Consider the following 18124-nt stretch of genomic DNA (forward strand, 5'->3'; position numbering starts at 1 on the left):
TGTTCTTAAAATTTGGTACGTATTTATTGTGTATGGTAGGAACTTGTCGTATTGATTTTAACTTAAGCTATCGTTGACACTTGACAGAGATGTTTTCATTTATTTATTAAATTACAAGCAGATATGTTACACTCAAGGGATAATTGATTTATTATATTCTTCCTTAGAGTTCAATTTAAACCTTCATCACAAGTTTTTATTGTGCTTCAATAATATTGTGTTTATTACTTTCATTACAGTTCTTAAAAAATGAGTTCTAGCTAGAGACGACAGCTGCAGGGGCGGAGCTTAGTTAAAACAAGAGGGGTTATGATCTCTCAAACTTTTGTTAAAAAAATTAGTAATATTTTTTTAGAAAATAAAAAATAGTTTACTTGGCTCAAATACTTTACAATGATTTAAAATATTAAAGTTCAATCTTCATCTTTTGTTTTTATTACACAATAGTTTTTAGTTTTAAACATTAAAACTTTGTTAGATTTGGACTGAATTAAGTGTATTCGCATTTCGCAGCTTTCTATTCAATAAGTAACACTCCCTCTATTTTTGAGTTCAAATATAAAAAATTAGGTATTTTTTATTTATGTAATTTAATATTATTTTATATTTTACTTTTTATTTAATTTAATTTTTTATATGATAAAAAATATTAGAATATTCAATAAGTATTGATATTATTGTATTTGTATAAATTGATAAAAAAATTCAATAAATATTATAAATTTTAATATTTATCCTTCTAATTTCTTTTTTACATATTTTACAGGATATATATTCAAATTTTTATATAAAATAATCATGAAAAATCAAAGAATTGATGTATTTTTAAGAGGAAGGCTAATATTCAAGAATGAGAACATATAATTTTTACAATATCAACTCCTGTAGATAGTTCTTCTACTTTAATGAATCACGAAAAAAGTGAGATATAACCTTCAAATGTTTAAAGAGTTGCATATGATAAGTTTGACCTTAATTCTTTAGAACGAGATACTGAAAAATTGCTTCAAATTTGACAATGTCACCTAAATCAGAAAAATGAGGTTAGACAATCTTATTTTAAATGGGATCCATATAAAAAATATCTTAACAATTATTTTTTATGTGATCCTCCAAAATTTTATTTCAAACTCCACCCCTGGACAGGTGTGAAAGGTAATGCATGTAGCTGCTACATACTTTTGTTACATTAGTAGATAATTAAATATTAAATCAGAAGTTTAACCTTATACGTTGGTGTTATTCAATATTTCAAATGTCAAACCTTGGTATTTTACGGAAATATTTGTTGGTACGTAACAAAAACATATTAGTTAAAAACCATCCAAACTTATTTTATTATAATAATTAATAAATATTAAATAAGATAAATTTTGACTTTTTTTTTTAATCTTTTTAACTAGTTTGAAGATTTTACAAGTTGTTTATTTTTCATACGTTTAAAGGTGGATGCATGCGTTATGAATGATAATCGGTTAATGTTAGGCAAATATTTTAATTAATAAGAGATGAGATGTTTTATTTCGAAATGTTATTATCTTCACGAATATTACATTGGGTAAGTTTATTTATGCCAATGTTTATTGTCAAGTATAAAACATGAGAACTTAATCTTAGTTATAAGGTGTTAATAAAATAATCATATGCTAATTTAAAAAAAATATATATTCAGCATACTTAATTATAACAAACAGAATATTCACTGTTTATAATATTAAATTAAATCTTTAAATATATTCTCAAACTAAAATAAATGAACTCAATCATGGAGAATCTTTGCATTTTTATCGTAATAATTTGAAAGTCAATGTTTCGGCTATTTAATTTCTTCAAGAAACATGCATCTATATTATTTATTTAGAGAAATGTTGGATATTTAAATTAATACTAATCAACTTTTAATTTTTTCACTAAAAGTATTACTATTTTTCATTTATTATAGGATTAAAAGAAAATAATATTAATTATTAAACCAGTTGCACCTTTGTATTATATATACATGTCAAAGTTTCCAGCTGTTGCAATATGAACTGAGTGATATATAACTACGTATGATATGATCACAAATTAAGTATTTACTGATACGAAAATATTTGGTAACAAAAGAAAATCAGTTAAAAACAGTTATAACTTGCTTTATTTAGCATTCATTAATTGTTACAATAATTAATAAATATTAAATAAGACAAATTCTATCTGTTTTTTTTTTTTTTATCTAACATTACCTGATAAATAGAAGTTAAGATTCTGAATAATACAATAATGATGAAATCATATAGTTGAGCAAATAAAGTAGGATATTAAACGCATCAATAAAGTATCTTTATTTATAGAGCTATATAGAAGAAACAAAAAAACTCTTATCCACGTTGCCACAAGTGCTTAATCATGCCTGCGAATTATTAATCAATTAAATACCTAAACATAGTTGTTTAATTAGTGGTATTCCTTTTCTAGTACAAGGCCTTACTGGAATGAAAAGACAAAGGGTAGGAGCATAATTTTGAGCTTTCCCCTCTTAACTTCTTTAACTTAGTGACATCTACGGTAATTGACTATTATATATATCCGTTACTTTATGTTTCAATTCATCAATCCCGTTTTCTTCAACAAAATATATATTCATTAGATTTTATGTAAAACCATATAAAAATGAAATTGATTGACGGTCCAGATGAATCCAACTGTCACAAACGTCACATAATTACAACCATTAATCAATGCTCAAGAGGATGAAGCATGAAAATTTGGGGGTCTAATTGAAGGATCTCAACCTGCAAATGAATGCGGTGGATCTTCAATTTGTAAATACTTTTTTTTATTATGTTTGATATAAGGTTTTAAAATTTTTAAAATAATTTATTAATTAGATTAATCATATTTTTTTAAAAAAAATAAATGAATTACATAAATCTTCTTACCAAAAAATAAAAATTATAGCTAATTATTTTATTTATTACCCCTTTAATATGCATTAGCATTGTCCTAGAAAATTTGAATGAAAAAGAAAATTCAGATATAACTAGAATCTTTGAGTTGGGTTTAGGATTGGTTTAGGCGCCATTTTCGAATAATATTTTTGTAAAAGATCTTTTATAAAAGTAAAAGTGATTTTATGTTTAGATATCTTATGTAAAAAGATTTTTTATCTATTAATTATGTTTGGATACAATAAGATAAAAATATTTTTTTGTTCATTTATTATGTGAAAAATATTTTTTTAAAAAAACAAAAAGATGTAAATTGTAACTTCTCAAAAAGATAATTTTTTTTATTTTTCTAGTACTTTAATTTTTACTATTAGAAATTTGCCAAACACACTAAAAAATAAAAAACAAAAATATTTTTCATAAAAAAATATTTTTTTTATTAATTTAATGGCGTCCAAACAAATACTTAAATGAATTCAGTTGTATTATCTTAAAAAATATTAATAATATTAATAAGATAAAAAAATAGTCAGAACTTATCTTATTTAATTTAAATAAGATAAATTTTGACTATTTTTAATTAATTATTTTTATTATTTAAATATTTTCGAAAAAATATATATATAAAGATCCGGTGAATGTGGATTGACGAATGAGATGCTTAGAAAATTGAATGCATGAACCAAAATTATGATTAATTATTATGAGGAAATGGGGCCTACGTAGAAGAATGACGTCTACAAGAAAATGAGTGTTTGTGGGTCTTACACGTTTTCCAGCTACATACTAACCACTTCTTAAACCAACTGGATTTGGATTTGGATTTTAATTTTGGCAAGTGTGGCAACTACATGTGCTATTTGACTACTATTATGCCTGCACCCACAAACCCCCTTTTTTTCCGGTATGCATTTATTTTCTTTTCCTAAATACAACTGGAGTTTGATTGATTGACTGATTTCTTTCTTTCTGTATGGATCCGAATTGTTTTTGTTCTCGTACCATACAGACACTAATTTATGGTAAAGGAATGAAAGCATTTAGCCTTGTGTTTATGCCATGCAACCTTGTCTTATTAAAACACTAATGTGTGGATGACTGGATGTTAATCTAAATCTTTGTTCAATGTAGATGTCACCTAATATATACCACACATCTAAAATTAGATATGCTATGAGCTTTGCTAAATAAATAACATGTCGTTAATGACCTATGATTTAGCTTTGCTAATAATTTATCATTAGAAGCTACTCGGATTAGTCTAACATTGATTTGATCTTGTTATACATAAGATTGTAGGGTCAAATCTTATTATAGAAATATAATTTATGTATTCCGTCGGAAGGTAAAAATGCTTTTACACTTTTTAATTTAGATATAGAAGGGAGAATAGTGTAAGACGCAGTTATGAAGTGTACGGGTGTTTTACGCAGTTATGGTATCAAGAGTAAATCGGACTTTTCAATTTGTGTTTAAAAAATTAAAAAAATTTGCAGCACACAAATCGGACCGTCGGATTTATGTTTTAGACAATTAAAAAAAATTTAATATTAAAATCGGACCATCCGATTTTTGTTTTCAAAATAAAAAAAAATTAAAAATACAAATTGGACCCTTCAATTTTTCCTCCCACACAAATCGAACTGTCAGATTTGTTTTCTTAATTTTTTAATAAAAAAATCAGATAGTCTATTTTCTTTACTTCATAGTTCAGAACTAGCACCACCTACTTTTATAGTCATGCATAACACATAAAATTTACATATCCAAAAAAATGAGCGGATGCTTTTATCATAAAAAATGCAAAAATAAAATACAATAATCATGTTATGTATACATACAAAATTAGTAACTAAATCACTTATACATATATAAATATATAATGACTAGCTGATTGATTTTTGAAAATCCAATGTGGTAGGTACATTAGGTTGAAAAGTTCATTGTTTTTAAACATATGTACAAGGAGATACATTCAGAAGATACATTTATAGAAACAATTCCATTAGATACCGTTATAAAAAAAACATTTTTATTAGACACATCTACAAAGACACTTTTATTAACACAGTCATAAACAAAAATTGGCAGAAATTAATAGAATCCAGAATCCTTGTTGATAACGTAGCAAACCGTATGGCCCGAGTTTCCTCATACTATTTAATTTGATATATGACATATAATTGTACAATACCTCAACATATCAGAGATTCACTCGAATAACTCGTGAAAATTCGTACTAAATGCAATAACTTGTGATCATATGGACCCAGCTCTAGTTAAGAATAGAGAGCATGGGAAATAAATATATTTCTATGTACGTTTCTATATTCAATTATTCATAAAATGCAAAATTCATTTACAAAATGGAATAAAGTACACTTTATTGTCACCGAGGACCAGAAAGCTCAATGGCTTCAATAACAAAGGAAGGTTCTTCATGAACATCACTATAGTTTTGGGAGAAACTGCATGCTCTTTCTTCATATAAGTTAGACCCTCCTTGTGACTCCTCCGGCTGCGCCGACTGCCCAACCAGGCCTTCTAGAATCTTCAAGACTTCCGACATCTTCGGCCGCAGACTCGGAAGTGACTGAGTGCACTGTAAAGACAACTCCACTGCCATTTCTAGCTCAACTGGATCAAAGCATCCCCTTAGATCCCTATCAACTAACACTTCTAGCCGCTTCTCCTCAAATAATGTCTTAACCTTCAGGAATTCAGGCCAGTACACATTACTCAAAGTTACTCAATGATGGAAAAAAAAATGGATTACATGAAACTAGAATTGAGCAATAATGACATGTTGCATTGATTTTAAGATTACTTGGTTGTGAAGCTACAAAACATTTGAAAAAATTTACTTGTTACTTACCCAATCAAGAATCATTCCCTTTTGTACTTGACCATTCCCAGCATCTAGTGCCTTTTGTCCTGTTATGAGCTCCAGAAGTAATATGCCAAATCCAAAAACATCTGTTTTCTCAGAAGACTGTCCAGTGGAGAGATACTCCGGGGCAATGTGGCCTACTGTACCGCGCACGGCGGTGGTGACATGCGAATCCCTTTGATCCAACAGCTTAGCAAGGCCAAAATCCCCCACCACAGCTTCAAAACTTTCGTCTAGCAAAATGTTTGCAGCCTTAACATCTCTGTGGATTATTTTAGGGTTGCACTGCTCGTGTAAATACAGAAGCCCGCGTGCAGCGCCAACAGCAACTCGCATTCGCCTGTTCCAGTCCAGAGATGGCTTTTCTCGGCATGTGTCTGCTTCGGAACAAGGGAAAAGATAAAATCCATCAAACACTAAACATATCACAAGTTAATAAAAGAACAAACAAATTAATGAAGAATTTTCACTGATTTAGGAGGTAGCACCAATACATAAGATTTAGGCCTCTAACTACCAACTATACAAGGAGAATCACTGTTTCTTGTTTCCCCATGTAATGGAATCAGTAATTGACATTAATTTTGAGACACATTGTTTTAACTATAAGATAGGAGGAATAACAAATGATAAGACTTAATATGAAACAAACCTCTCAAGCGATCAGCAACACTGCCATTAGGCATGTAGGGATAAACAAGTAACCTTTCATCTGGAGTCATACAAAATCCATAGAGACGCAAAAGGTTACGATGCACAGCCAAGCCGATCATCTCAACTTCAGTTTGAAATTGCATTTCTCCGGTGTAATTGGGATCCTTCAGCCTCTTCACTGCCACCAGCATTTTGTTTGTAAGGCATCCTTTGTAGACAATGCCAAAGCCTCCTTGTCCAAGGATGTTCTTTTGACTGAAATTTCCAGTAGCAATTTGTAGTTCACGGAAGGTGAACCTCTTCAAATGGCCAATATCAAATTCACAATCTTGCTCCACTTCAGATGTCAATTATAACATATTGTCAGAATATGTTCATATCTAGAAGCAATAAAAAAGGTAATGAAGTTCATTTAAGGAGGTACCATAAGATGTATAGAGGATGCGTGATCTGTACCAATGCAACCAACACACAAGCATCACTGAAATTATAAATGTGCAACTGATGCCAACAACAACAGAAATCACCCTTTGGTGATGACTCTTGACTTTCTGAGATGATCCTGTATCTGTAATTGAATCATTATCTGTAACATAGTCCACTGATAGTTGGGTTTTAATAAATAAAAGTTAAATGTATTACCATTTAGTGGTTTTGAAATGTCCATACAATGTTCCGAAGGAGATGTACAAAGGAAGTTATTTCCTGAAATACTATTATGATAAAAGAAGTATAGTGTCAGTTAATGCATGATTAAAGGAAATTTAAAAAAAAAAAGTGCTACAAGTGTTTATTCTTTTTAATAGGATAATCAGAATTTAGCTGTTGCATATCTAGGCAAAAAATCTAATACAATTAAAGAACTCACCTGTAACCTTTGGCCAAAATTTTTGGAGTGGGACCACTGAGATTATTAAATGACAAGTCCCTACAAACAAGATAAGGTTATGGAACTGTACTTGACTGATTGAGGAGGTAAAGGTATTACAAAGTTTCATAGAGTAGAGGATATACAAGAATGAAAGGCCTGTCAAGTTAGCAACAAGTGGAGGGATCTGTCCAGATAGATTATTTTTGCTGAGCCGCCTGAAAAGCTTGGCATGATTGAATTAGGAACCATGGAGTTAGAGAAACACTAATGAATAAAATTAAAATTTAAGGGGAACAAAAAGAACAGGGTTAAAATAACATCATCATCTATCTATTTGTTAAGACACACTCACAAGTAACTTAGTTGAGACAATAAGCCCAAAGAACTAGGAATTTCTCCAACAAACTGGTTACCGGAAAGGTCTAGAGTTTGAAGCTCTGACAACTTGCCTATTTCAGCCGGGATAGGACCAGATAACTGATTGTTCTGCAGTAACCTAATTTCAGCAATGAAAAAACTCACTTAGTCATATGATGAGTTCATTGTATTTTATGACTACTTACCTTTCTCCTACCGTTGTTTGGCATCTATTAAAAATTAGTGGAAGACTATTATGACTATTTATGAACAAAAAGCATAATAAACAAGGCATCTTTCAGATACTGCTGAGTCAACAATACACCACAATTCACCATTAAGTTTGAAAAGTATAGGCCATTTATGTGGAGAATAAGAGAGACACTCACAATGTTCGGAGATGGCTCAAATTTCCAATTCCTGACGAAAGAGTTCCAGATAAACCAGCACTAGCCATTTCCCTGCCAAAAGCAGAAAGTTACCACCAGCAACAAAGATCAGTATCATTAGAATAGAGTGGATGGTATTAGAAAGACAGAGAAAACACATGAAAATGCTAACAAGTAAGATCTTTCACATTTTTTTTCCCATAAAACCAAAAGGAAGCAACGTTGAGCAAGAGAAATTAGGAACACTTACAGGGAAATGACATAACCCTCGGCAGAGCAACCAACCATGTTCCAAGTGCAAGGGTCAACCGAATTAATATCCCAGCCATTCAAGACGTGCAATTCATCGTTCATTTTATTCTTCATGGACATCAAAGCAGCAACTAAATAACACCAAAGTAGTGAACTAAGTAAGCAACACTTGAAGAAAGCAAAGCTAGAATAGTAAGCAATAGTGAGAAATGGGAAATGCCAAAACAAAACAAAACCTTCATAGTTGACACCCTTTGGAGAGAGAAGGCTGTCAGTGCCCTCAACAACCAATGGCATCGAACACAAAATAAACAAGGAGAAGAACCAAGCAACCAACTTGACACCTTCCATGAAACAGAAAAACCGAATCAAATTCTGGGAGCTGAAAAAGTTTGGAACTTTTTTAACTGGGAACTTTCTCTTCTGACTCCTTTAAACTTTTCTACCAAACAAAGCTTCAATGCCAAAGCGCACACAAGCATAAAAGCAAGCAAACCCCTTTTGGAAAGTCGTTCATTGCTGCCTCGAGGGAAACGAAGTTGAAAAGGACGAAGCAATTTTATTATTACGACAAAAAGAAAATGAAAAAGTACACTAAGGAAAAAAAAACAAAACTATATAAAAAATAAATAAATAAAATCTAAGTGAAGTAGTGAAATGATTAAAATGAAGAACGAACGTAAGACCAGGAAAACAGCTCGAGATTTGTGAGATGACAGTGATTGTCCCATGGTCTCGTTTTGGTTTAGGTGTTTAACAACAGTGCTTAACTCTGCTGGCTATGATTCCCTGCAGTTAGTCACGTGATTCTGTTGTATGGGTTAGTTAGGACCGTTTAGTTTCTCTGTTTGTGATGATGATGGCGAATGGACGGTGTAGATGAAAGTAGTGAAGTGAGTGCGCGGCAGAGTAATGCTCTCTCGAAGCGCGAAATTTAATAGTTTGCGAGTCTCACAGCTCAAGAAACAGCTCTTCAAACGGCGTCGTTGACTGCTAGCAAACCAATACTATTATCGCAAACTTTTACATAATTGTTTATCAACCATAGTATAATTAATAACAATTATAATTTTATATAAAAAATTTAGGAAAAAAACTCCTAAAGCCATCCACTAATTTATATTTGAATTTATTTTTAATTCACTGTTAGTGTAAGATAATTTTACAAGATACATCCCTATGTTAACAAAAATAATCATTCAAAAAACAAATATAATTTAACATGTGTAAAATATTTTTATCAGTGCATTAAAATTAGGACAATTTATAAAAATAAAATATTTGACTTTTAAAATTACGAAAATACAACTTTTTCAGTTTGGATACAAAAATACAACTTTCTACAAATTTATGTAAACCTTAAAACCCCTCCAGAAGTTTACGTGTATTTCAAATCCGTGAAACATTTCCCAAAAAGAGGTCTGCTACACATACAAGTCTTTTTGGCTTACAAGTTATACAAGTTGCTCCAAGTCCAAAAAAAAAAAAAACATGCGCTCCTTCAACATTCACTTTTCGTCTTCTTCCTCAATCAAAACGCAAACCATCAAGATTCAAGGGACATTCAAAACAAACTACTACGATTCTGCAGAAACGTTCCAACTCCTCGCGAAGAGTAGAAGAAATCAAGAAAAAAAAAAGATACAAATCTCCATCAAAAATCACCAAAAAAGGAAGAAACATTATTCAAGGTACTGTTTTACTGTTCTTCTAGGTTTTTCTTCTAGATTGTTCTTCTAGGTTTTTCTTCTAGATTGTCTCTGCCATGTGCCTCATCCTTAACCATTAAAAGATTTCAAGAAGAAATATACTGTCTTCTCCTGTTTTGGGTGTATTTCTTAAATCTTTTGGGTGTATTTCTGTAATCCTTTCTGTAATCGTTTGGGTATATTTCTGTAACCGTTTGGGTGTATTTATGTAATCGTTTGGGTGTATTTCTGAAGTTCCATTATCTTCAAAACGATTTCAAAGCTTGATTTCAAAAACCATGAAAATCGAAAAAAACGAAGCAAAGAGAGAACGCATGAAGGAGATCCAACAAATTTGGCAAAAAACTCGAAAAAAGAAACGAAATCTTTTGAAAAATGAAAGTTATATATTTGTGCGTTGATTGATTTGAATTGATTTAAAATTCTGTTAGAAAGGCACGTAACAAGAAGCGCATTTAATGGGTGGGTTTCGTTCAGACTTGTAAAACTTGTAAATGCAAAACACTTGTATGTAGAGATTAATCTTCCCAAAAATTGTATTTCCGTGATTTTGGAAGCCAAATGTTTTATTTTCGTAAATTGCCCTTAAAATTACACTTTATGTTCCATTTAAACTTTCTGCATACCATATCCAAAAGTATCTCAGAATTGAGATTGAATGAAGTTAACCCCAAAATTTGATTCAGTGAATATTGCCTCACTTATAAAACTATATATAAAAACTATTCGAGAGATGTAAAACTTGTAATTCAGCTTATGGAAACAAAATGGCAGAATAACTAAAAGACAACATTGAAGAGAAACATAAAGCACATTACATTTAAACAAGGAACTAGTCTGCAACGTTGCACATCAGCGACATATTAACATTTGAACTCTGGGGAAAAACTAAACCCAAAAAAACCCAACATATCCACCTTACCACCAACCATCAGAAAAAGGACCAACATTCCATTCCAGAAGAAAAGGGTTTAGTTTTCCCCTCAGAAGCATTTCTGACCCCATTTGAGGCCAAAACTATTACTAAGACATTTAAGACGTTTACAATAAAAACATGCAAAGGGATAAGGCTATTTGCTTTTGCCTGGGGACACTGAAGACCCACCAGATTAAGCAACAGTAGATTCCAAGGGGTATACATATATGATGATATACTGATGGATCAACTTGCAGCCATCCAGCACCCCCAAGTCTCAGTCCGGGTTTGGCATGGAATTACACTGCCCATGCCACAGAACATTGGTAATCTAGACAAAAAATAATGGCGCCACTTTTTCGTTAACTCGTTGAACTAGTATACAACATTGCCCTTGGAGCTTACATCAAGATCCTTCCATGGGAGAAAACTGTAGCCCTATTTGCCGCTTCAAGTGATCCGGTATCAACTTATTGATGAGCTCTGGAGACGCCCCAGACAGCTGTAAAGGGAGAGTCACAAATTTGTTCATCAATTTTGTTTTAGGGAGTTATATAATAATCACAGTCAATAACAGCAACAATTTGGATGGTTGATTGGTTTGGCTGAATTTTGACAAAGAGCAATGTGTTGAAAATTCAGACTACCCAAACAGTTGTTAAAGAAATAAAGAAAACACCCAAAAAAAAAAGCACACTTGGATATATGGACCCTTCTATGGATTCTAGACTTCTGTAAACACGTTGCAAAATTTAATTATTTTGAACCAATTAGTTACTGCTAGATTACACATCTACCAAGAAAATTATTGAGAACTTACTTCCTGTTTGAAGTCAAATAGAGGTGGGAATGGGCGACCATTTGGCAGGCGGGCATTAGGTTCTCGGAGTTCATCAAAGAAAGGATGTGCACATGCTTCTAGCTGCATAACAGAAAAGATCCTCATCAGATTTCTAGGTTATTTTTCCCAAAGAACAACCATTAATGATCCAATTCCAACAAAATACAAACTGATATACACATAAAAATACTAATTTAATAGATGAGTCTGAATAGATGATAGAAAACAAAAAAGCTAGCCAATCACACTCACCGCAGTGCACCGGAGACTAGGGGAATACTGCAAAAGCCGGGAGGCAAGATCTATAGCTTCCGGAGGCATCTTTTTGTGGAATATCTGAAAACAATTTCTTGAAGTGTTAGAATGACCAGGAATATTTTCAATCTACTCAACTTATCTCAACATCAGAAAATTGAAGTGTCAGAAAAGAGGTGGAAAGTATAAGACCTTGTGCCATGGATGTGCTTTGATCTGTGGAAACCTGAAGTCATTGTAATTCGGGTTCATACAACGTACTTCCTCTCGAGTGGGTGTGCCAAGCACCTGCAATCAAAATTTTAGAGTTAACTTGTGATGGCAAAATTGACATGATATCAGAAATAATCTAAAATTACCAACACCAGTTGCACCTGTATAATATGTACAAGCTGGTCCACTGCATTTTCACCTGGGAATAGTGGCTGCAAAAGTTGAAATTCTGTCAGATGGATGGTAGATAATAAAAGAAAAATCATATCGCTCACAGTACATTTTTGAAGGAATAATAATGAAAACAAAGCCTTGACACAAACCTGACCCAAAAGCAGTTCAGCAAGGACACAGCCAGCTGACCAAATATCAATTGAGGTAGTATACTCTGTGGCACCAAATATAAGCTCTGGAGCTCGATAGAAACGTGAGCATATGTATGATATGTTAGCTTCACCTTTAACCTGATCAGAATATAAAGACCCAAGGTTAACACAAGGAACTTCCACACAACAAAGAAAAGTCTATTAGGCAGAAAAAGCATGATCCTGAATACTGCAAGATGAGTGATAATATTGCTACAAAATATTTTGGATGCTTAGAAAGTAAAAACAGAATGCAATGCTGGTCTTCACTATTAAGAAGCCAGGATACCATCATATCAAGATATATTCTATACTGAATCAATACTACAAAAAATTATGCATGCACAACAAAGAACAAACTAAGTGTATTATGTAAAATGAAGGGGCCAACATACTAGCACTTTTGCACTTCCAAAATCACATAGCTTAACTTGGTGGGTAAGAGGATCAACCTGGATAATACAGATAACAGCATCAGAAGCCAGGAAGAATTATGAGAAATAATTATGATCTTTATATATTCAGCAAAGAGATATAGACAAACCAGTATATTTTGAGGCTTCAAATCTCTGTGGCAAACTCGAGGAACCGTGTGTATATAAGCCAAGCCCCTGAAAATCTGCAGGCCCACCACAAACTTTTATTAGGCAAAGAGAATGAAATCAAGAGGTGTTAACAAATCACCAAAATTCTTAAGCATACCTGGTACATGTAAAGTTTTACATAGATAATGGGCATTCTTTGATTAGCATTACTATAATGCTTTAAGACCCGATACATGGATTCTGGAACATATTCCATCACCAAATTAAGAAAAAGTTCATCTGTACTTGTTGTGGAAAAGAAACAATGCTTCAGGGAGATCACATTTGGATGATTCATCACACGCATTAGCTGTAGCTCACGATTCTTGTATCTTCGGTCTTGTAAAACCTTCTTAATGGCCACTGCCTCTCCAGTTTCCAAGCATTTCGCCTAAGAGGGAAAAAACCATCAGCATGATAGAAAATAGGTGGAAACAGCAACAGTTATGAGCATGGTATTAGCATACCTGAAAAACAATTCCAAATGATCCAGTTCCTACAACACGCTCGGCCATGTAGCTAATAGTCTACAAGCATCAGTAAATAAGAAATCATTAAATCCCGATACATGCCATATTACCAGTGGAATGGATTCACAAAGACAATACCTGTTTGGGCTCGCCATTTTTGCCTCCAATAGTTGTAGATATGATGTGTCCAGTGAGAGAATCATTCCCGTTGACAACAGAGGTAGACATCTCCTGTTCAAATTGCGACATCAACAATGGTATAAGGAATGTTAGAATCTTGAACGATTACTAAATGCTTCAAAATGATTAGGTGTCACAAGGAAGATATAAACAACCACTTGACAGAATATCAAACACACAAAGTGATTCCACAAATGAACCACCACATTTCAACAACGCAACTCAATAACCTTAACCTAAAAGGGAAGTTTCATTAACATTAGTAAATAACCCGGTAGAAAGTAGAAACATCAGTATGGTATTGCAGATATTCTGTTATGGTAATAAGCTGCTAAAGAAGGGGATGACAAGGAATATAGTAGCAGCAAGCCCACAGGACAAACTTCTACTGCAAATATCGAAAGTAAGAAGCAACTCAAGGAAGAAAACATACTATGCTGCTAAAATAAGCAAGATGCAATGCAACAACTAGCACAAGAGTGAAAAAAGGAATGACACAAGTTAATCAGAAATAGAAATCATAAGGGATGGTATATACAGAAAGTAATCCAGATTTGGAATCATAACATATGAAAAATAAATTAAAAAAAGACGTTGAAACCCCACCATCAATGTAAGAAACATGATCCGACTCGGACATGAGTTTCAACATCAAATAAATCCCTAACGCATCACAGAACGAGCTCAGAAAACTTCTCTCCAGAAAAAAGAGAAAGTAAAAAAAAAAAAAAATAGAGATGAAACTTCACTGAAAAGCATAGATCAAGACGAAAATAAGCTGAATGGTCTTCTCTGTTAAGCTCAAAGGCCAAATTTTTTTAGCACAAAAATCAAATTTCCCCAAAAAGAACAAACCCTAACTTTCCCTCTGACGCTAAGGAAACCCAAAAAGAGAAACAGAGAAACAAAAATCACACATCCTAGATCATCTTAGCCTCATCCCTTAAACAAAAAGAGAAGATTTTGTAACTCTCCCATTCAAGGGTCACCCAGATTTTCTCAGAAACCAAACAATCAGCACATCAACAACGGCAATGGAAAAATAAAAGAATTAAAAAAAGCAGTTTTTGGTTAATGGGGAAGTACCTTATCCTCAGCCATGGAGGAAGAGAGAGAAATAGAAAGAAAAGAGGAATCTAAGAGTGGGTTGAGAGGAAGAAGAAGAGGAAGAGAATGGTAAAGGTGTGAACAAAGAGAAGAGGATGGAGGACCCAGCAAGAGAAAGACAAGTCCATGTGATTCCAGCTCTCCTTTTTTTCCACCTCCCTTTCCTTTCTGTCTTCCCCTTTCTTTCTTTTTATTTTTTTTCTCCCTATTTTTCTATTTTTTTTCTTTGTCATTTTCCCATTTTTTTCTTCACACCTCCTAGACACAGTTAATCACAATTATTAGGTGTGCTTGATTGAAATGTGAATAAAAAACAATAAAGGGTTAAAAAAAAAAAGTAACCATATTTTTTCACTTTTATCATTTTTAACGTCTACAGAATATATTCTTAAATACGTTATATGATTAGGTCAATTTGACCCTTTATTCAGATCAATTTCTTATAACATGCATATCAGCTTTTTGTTGAATAATGTTCTACTTTTTAATTTTTATGTATAAGTGTTTTATATATATTTTAGTAAATTTAATAATGTATACAATTATTAGCATGAGCAAATTGTTTAAAAAACACAAGAAAATGACCAATCTAAGAACTAAGATACATCTATTATATACATAGTATAGTCCACAAAAATGACTACTGTATAACTTTGAAGTTTGAACTATTCCTCTACAATAATTAGTCTCGGGAGTGGGTTCTCCTAAAAGATTTTATTGAATGATACCAAAGCTTACACCACATTTCTTTGTAGCAATCATAATGAGCAGGTAGTGACATCACATTGCGGTGGTGTTTGCCCAAAACTAAATTATTACAGTAGTTGCTACTGCTTACACATCATTAATAATGACTCTTAACAGGGAGATTTTGACTAACTTCTTGCCCATTGTTTTGGTTTCATTTGCTTAATTACTTGGGACCCTTAATTTACATCCCTTTAGCTTTTGGATTGATTTTGGTTTTCTCTTTTAATGCTCACTATTCTTCTTTTATGAGAACTTGTGACTGGTAATGACAGACCAGAAACAAAACACGAGGAATTTATGGGGTTTTAATTTATTGACTAAGATTATATTGCACAATAGGGCTAACTTTCACATAGAGATATCAAATGATGTGCCACATAGGAGAATAGTTCAATGGCATATTCTTAGTAGTAGTAGCATTAGGAGGAGCAAAAAATTGTTGAAGCAATTTGTAATGCCTTATTATATGGTATGTAACAATCTAACATGGCTAATGCTATAAATGGGGTAAAAATGTAAAATCCAAAACTAAACTAAAGGCATCTCAAAATTATATGAATCCCTCAAAACAAAAATTGTTACGTTAAGTTTTATGCATATATCTATATAAGTCAATTGACCTAGTTCGAATCAGTCTTTTCAGTAGTAAATCGAATTGACCTAATTCGATTTATTATTGAACAGCTCATATATAGTAAATTGAATCAGTTTAATTCGATTTAGTACTGGTATAGATTATTGACATTTACTATTTTAAGTTATTAACTTTAAAATTATATTGTCAATAAAAAAATACTCTCCATTTGGATTTAAATAAAATATCAAAAAAATTAAAACGAATAAGAATAGATATCCAATTTTTGTGTTTTAGTTTAAATTCCAGAAAATCTACATTTTTATAAACTTATCAATTTTTTGTGACTTATAAACTTATGAATTTAAAATAGAACAATAAATAATTTCTAAAAATTTAATTAAAATTATCCTTTGACTTATTAATATCTAAAGAATCATTACCAAAATTCTTTATATTAAAAAAATTAATATAAAATATGACCTTTTAAAATGACAAAAAATTTAAAATTTGAATTTTTTTAAAATAAAAAATAATAAATAAATATATATTATAATACGATTAATTATATATTTATAAAATATATAATTTAAAAAATAATATATTTTAAATTTTAATTATAAAAATATATATTAAAATGACTAATTATATTTATACAATATGTAATTAAAATTTAGCCTATTTTATCCAAAATCCAAAGTCTAAACTATGCTTTTATTTTGTCCATAAATCTATGACAATGAGAATTCCATTAATGTGCTTTAATTAAAAGCGAGTGGTCACCTAGTCTATTTAGTATTTTCAAGTTTTACAGACTGTTTGATTGGTTTACACGGAATCTAATCTACAAGGAAAGAATAGGGTTAAGCAATTACGACGTAATAAACAAACAAATATTATTTAAAAAAAATTTAATGTGTATATTCACTTTAATACAAATAATTTAAGTTGATGCAAGTTTGACCTCAACAGAAAAGGTAACAATTTTGCAAATCTAAGATCCAAGTCTAACAACTCTCTATTCCATGTGTTTATCATTTAACTACAAAAATATAAACGACAAAGAAAAACTAATCACATGTATATTACAAATTAGTAGTGAAATTACGAGAAAGATATTTTTAATAAAATCTGTAATGAACAAATTTACTTAATGATCAAATATGCTTACTTTTCAAAATTTATGATAAATTAAACAATATATATTCATATATAAATATATAGTTGTTAAGTAGTTACATAGTATATGTACTCTTTATATATTTTTATTATAAAGTATTATGTACTCTTTATATATTTTTATTATAAAATTAATTACAAATGAACCTATATTATTGCTAATAAAAAATGATCTAGACGTAACAATAATTATTGATTTGTTTGTATGCACTTAACGTAGTTTTATATGTATATATATACACCAAGTTATTAGCCATACTAGTACAACGGCTTTATAGGAAACATGAGGTTCTGTGGCAACCAAATCACACAACTAACGTAAACAAACAAAGCCATGTTGGAACGAACGAAATTAAAAGTCCAGAATAGAAAAACGGAGAAGGAAAAAATTATATTGTCGCTAAGAGTGCTGTGATTGTTTGGATTTCTGCAGAGATGGAATTGGAAGGCTTGCAGGAAGGTGTACCTACACCCCAACGCTGGTTGAGTTTGGTAGGAAGTAGCTGTTCTTATTGTTGGGATTCTTGTGCCGTAAGGTAATGCATATATGGTTGAGTCTTCATCACTCGCTTGGATTTCACTCTTTCTACTTTTTTCTTACTTAACTATATATCTACATCACCTACTTCTACTTCTTC

The 18124-nt window shown here is 31.5% G+C and overlaps 2 protein-coding genes across 5 annotated transcripts; both read right to left on the reverse strand.

The window, feature by feature from the left end:
• Positions 1–4948: 4948 nt before the first annotated feature.
• LOC107624119 (Leucine-rich repeat protein kinase family protein) lies at positions 4949–9063 on the reverse strand. Of its 3 annotated transcripts, none has more exons than XR_015904165.1 (12): positions 8580–9063; positions 8342–8474; positions 8092–8163; positions 7698–7841; positions 7489–7560; positions 7343–7402; positions 7117–7187; positions 6899–7042; positions 6473–6811; positions 5806–6197; positions 5088–5640; positions 4949–5042 (listed from the first exon to the last, which is right to left on the reverse strand). XR_015904165.1 is itself a non-coding variant. In XM_016326581.3 (11 exons), exons 1-11 carry the CDS (start codon positions 8692–8694, stop codon positions 5320–5322), a joined length of 1863 nt encoding a protein of 620 aa, XP_016182067.1. In that variant the 5' UTR covers positions 8695–8861; the 3' UTR covers positions 4988–5319. The 3 variants fall into 3 exon arrangements, 1 of the variants encoding a protein (XP_016182067.1); XR_015904171.1 differs by having other exon boundaries at positions 6899–7036; positions 8580–8940; XM_016326581.3 differs by having other exon boundaries at positions 4988–5640; positions 8580–8861.
• Positions 9064–10844: 1781 nt separating this feature from the next.
• On the reverse strand, positions 10845–15259 carry BIN2 (Protein kinase superfamily protein). 2 transcript variants are annotated; one of them, XM_016324755.3, is made up of 12 exons: positions 14963–15259; positions 13835–13927; positions 13694–13753; positions 13345–13617; positions 13187–13261; positions 13038–13094; positions 12601–12741; positions 12439–12489; positions 12257–12352; positions 12062–12145; positions 11789–11890; positions 10845–11470 (listed from the first exon to the last, which is right to left on the reverse strand). In XM_016324755.3, exons 1-12 carry the CDS (start codon positions 14975–14977, stop codon positions 11375–11377), a joined length of 1143 nt encoding a protein of 380 aa, XP_016180241.1. In that variant the 5' UTR covers positions 14978–15259; the 3' UTR covers positions 10845–11374. The 2 variants fall into 2 exon arrangements, with proteins under 2 accessions (XP_016180241.1, XP_088359518.1); XM_088503392.1 differs by having other exon boundaries at positions 12439–12741; positions 14963–15157.
• Between the last annotated feature and the right edge of the window lie 2865 nt (positions 15260–18124).

This window comes from Arachis ipaensis, chromosome B10, assembly GCF_059453495.1.
Source record: "Arachis ipaensis isolate K30076 ecotype BB chromosome B10, ASM5945349v1, whole genome shotgun sequence".
NCBI lineage: Eukaryota > Viridiplantae > Streptophyta > Magnoliopsida > Fabales > Fabaceae > Arachis > Arachis ipaensis.

What these genes read in the sequence shown, in the direction of transcription:
- LOC107624119 (XM_016326581.3), bottom strand. Translation starts at nt 8,694, where the DNA reads ATGGAAGGTGTCAAGTTGGTTGCTTGGTTCTTCTCCTTGTTTATTTTG. An exon ending in ATTTTGGCCAAAGGTTACAG is followed by an intron (nt 7,188 to 7,342) that starts GTGAGTTCTTTA and finishes TTATCATAATAG; the next exon opens with TATTTCAGGAAATAACTTCC. An exon ending in TGTTGCTGATCGCTTGAGAG is followed by an intron (nt 6,198 to 6,472) that starts GTTTGTTTCATA and finishes GTTCCGAAGCAG; the next exon opens with ACACATGCCGAGAAAAGCCA.
- BIN2 (XM_088503392.1), bottom strand. An exon ending in AAGCACATCCATGGCACAAG is followed by an intron (nt 12,146 to 12,256) that starts GTCTTATACTTT and finishes AATTGTTTTCAG; the next exon opens with ATATTCCACAAAAAGATGCC. An exon ending in TATTTGACTTCAAACAGGAA is followed by an intron (nt 11,471 to 11,788) that starts GTAAGTTCTCAA and finishes CTCCCTTTACAG; the next exon opens with CTGTCTGGGGCGTCTCCAGA.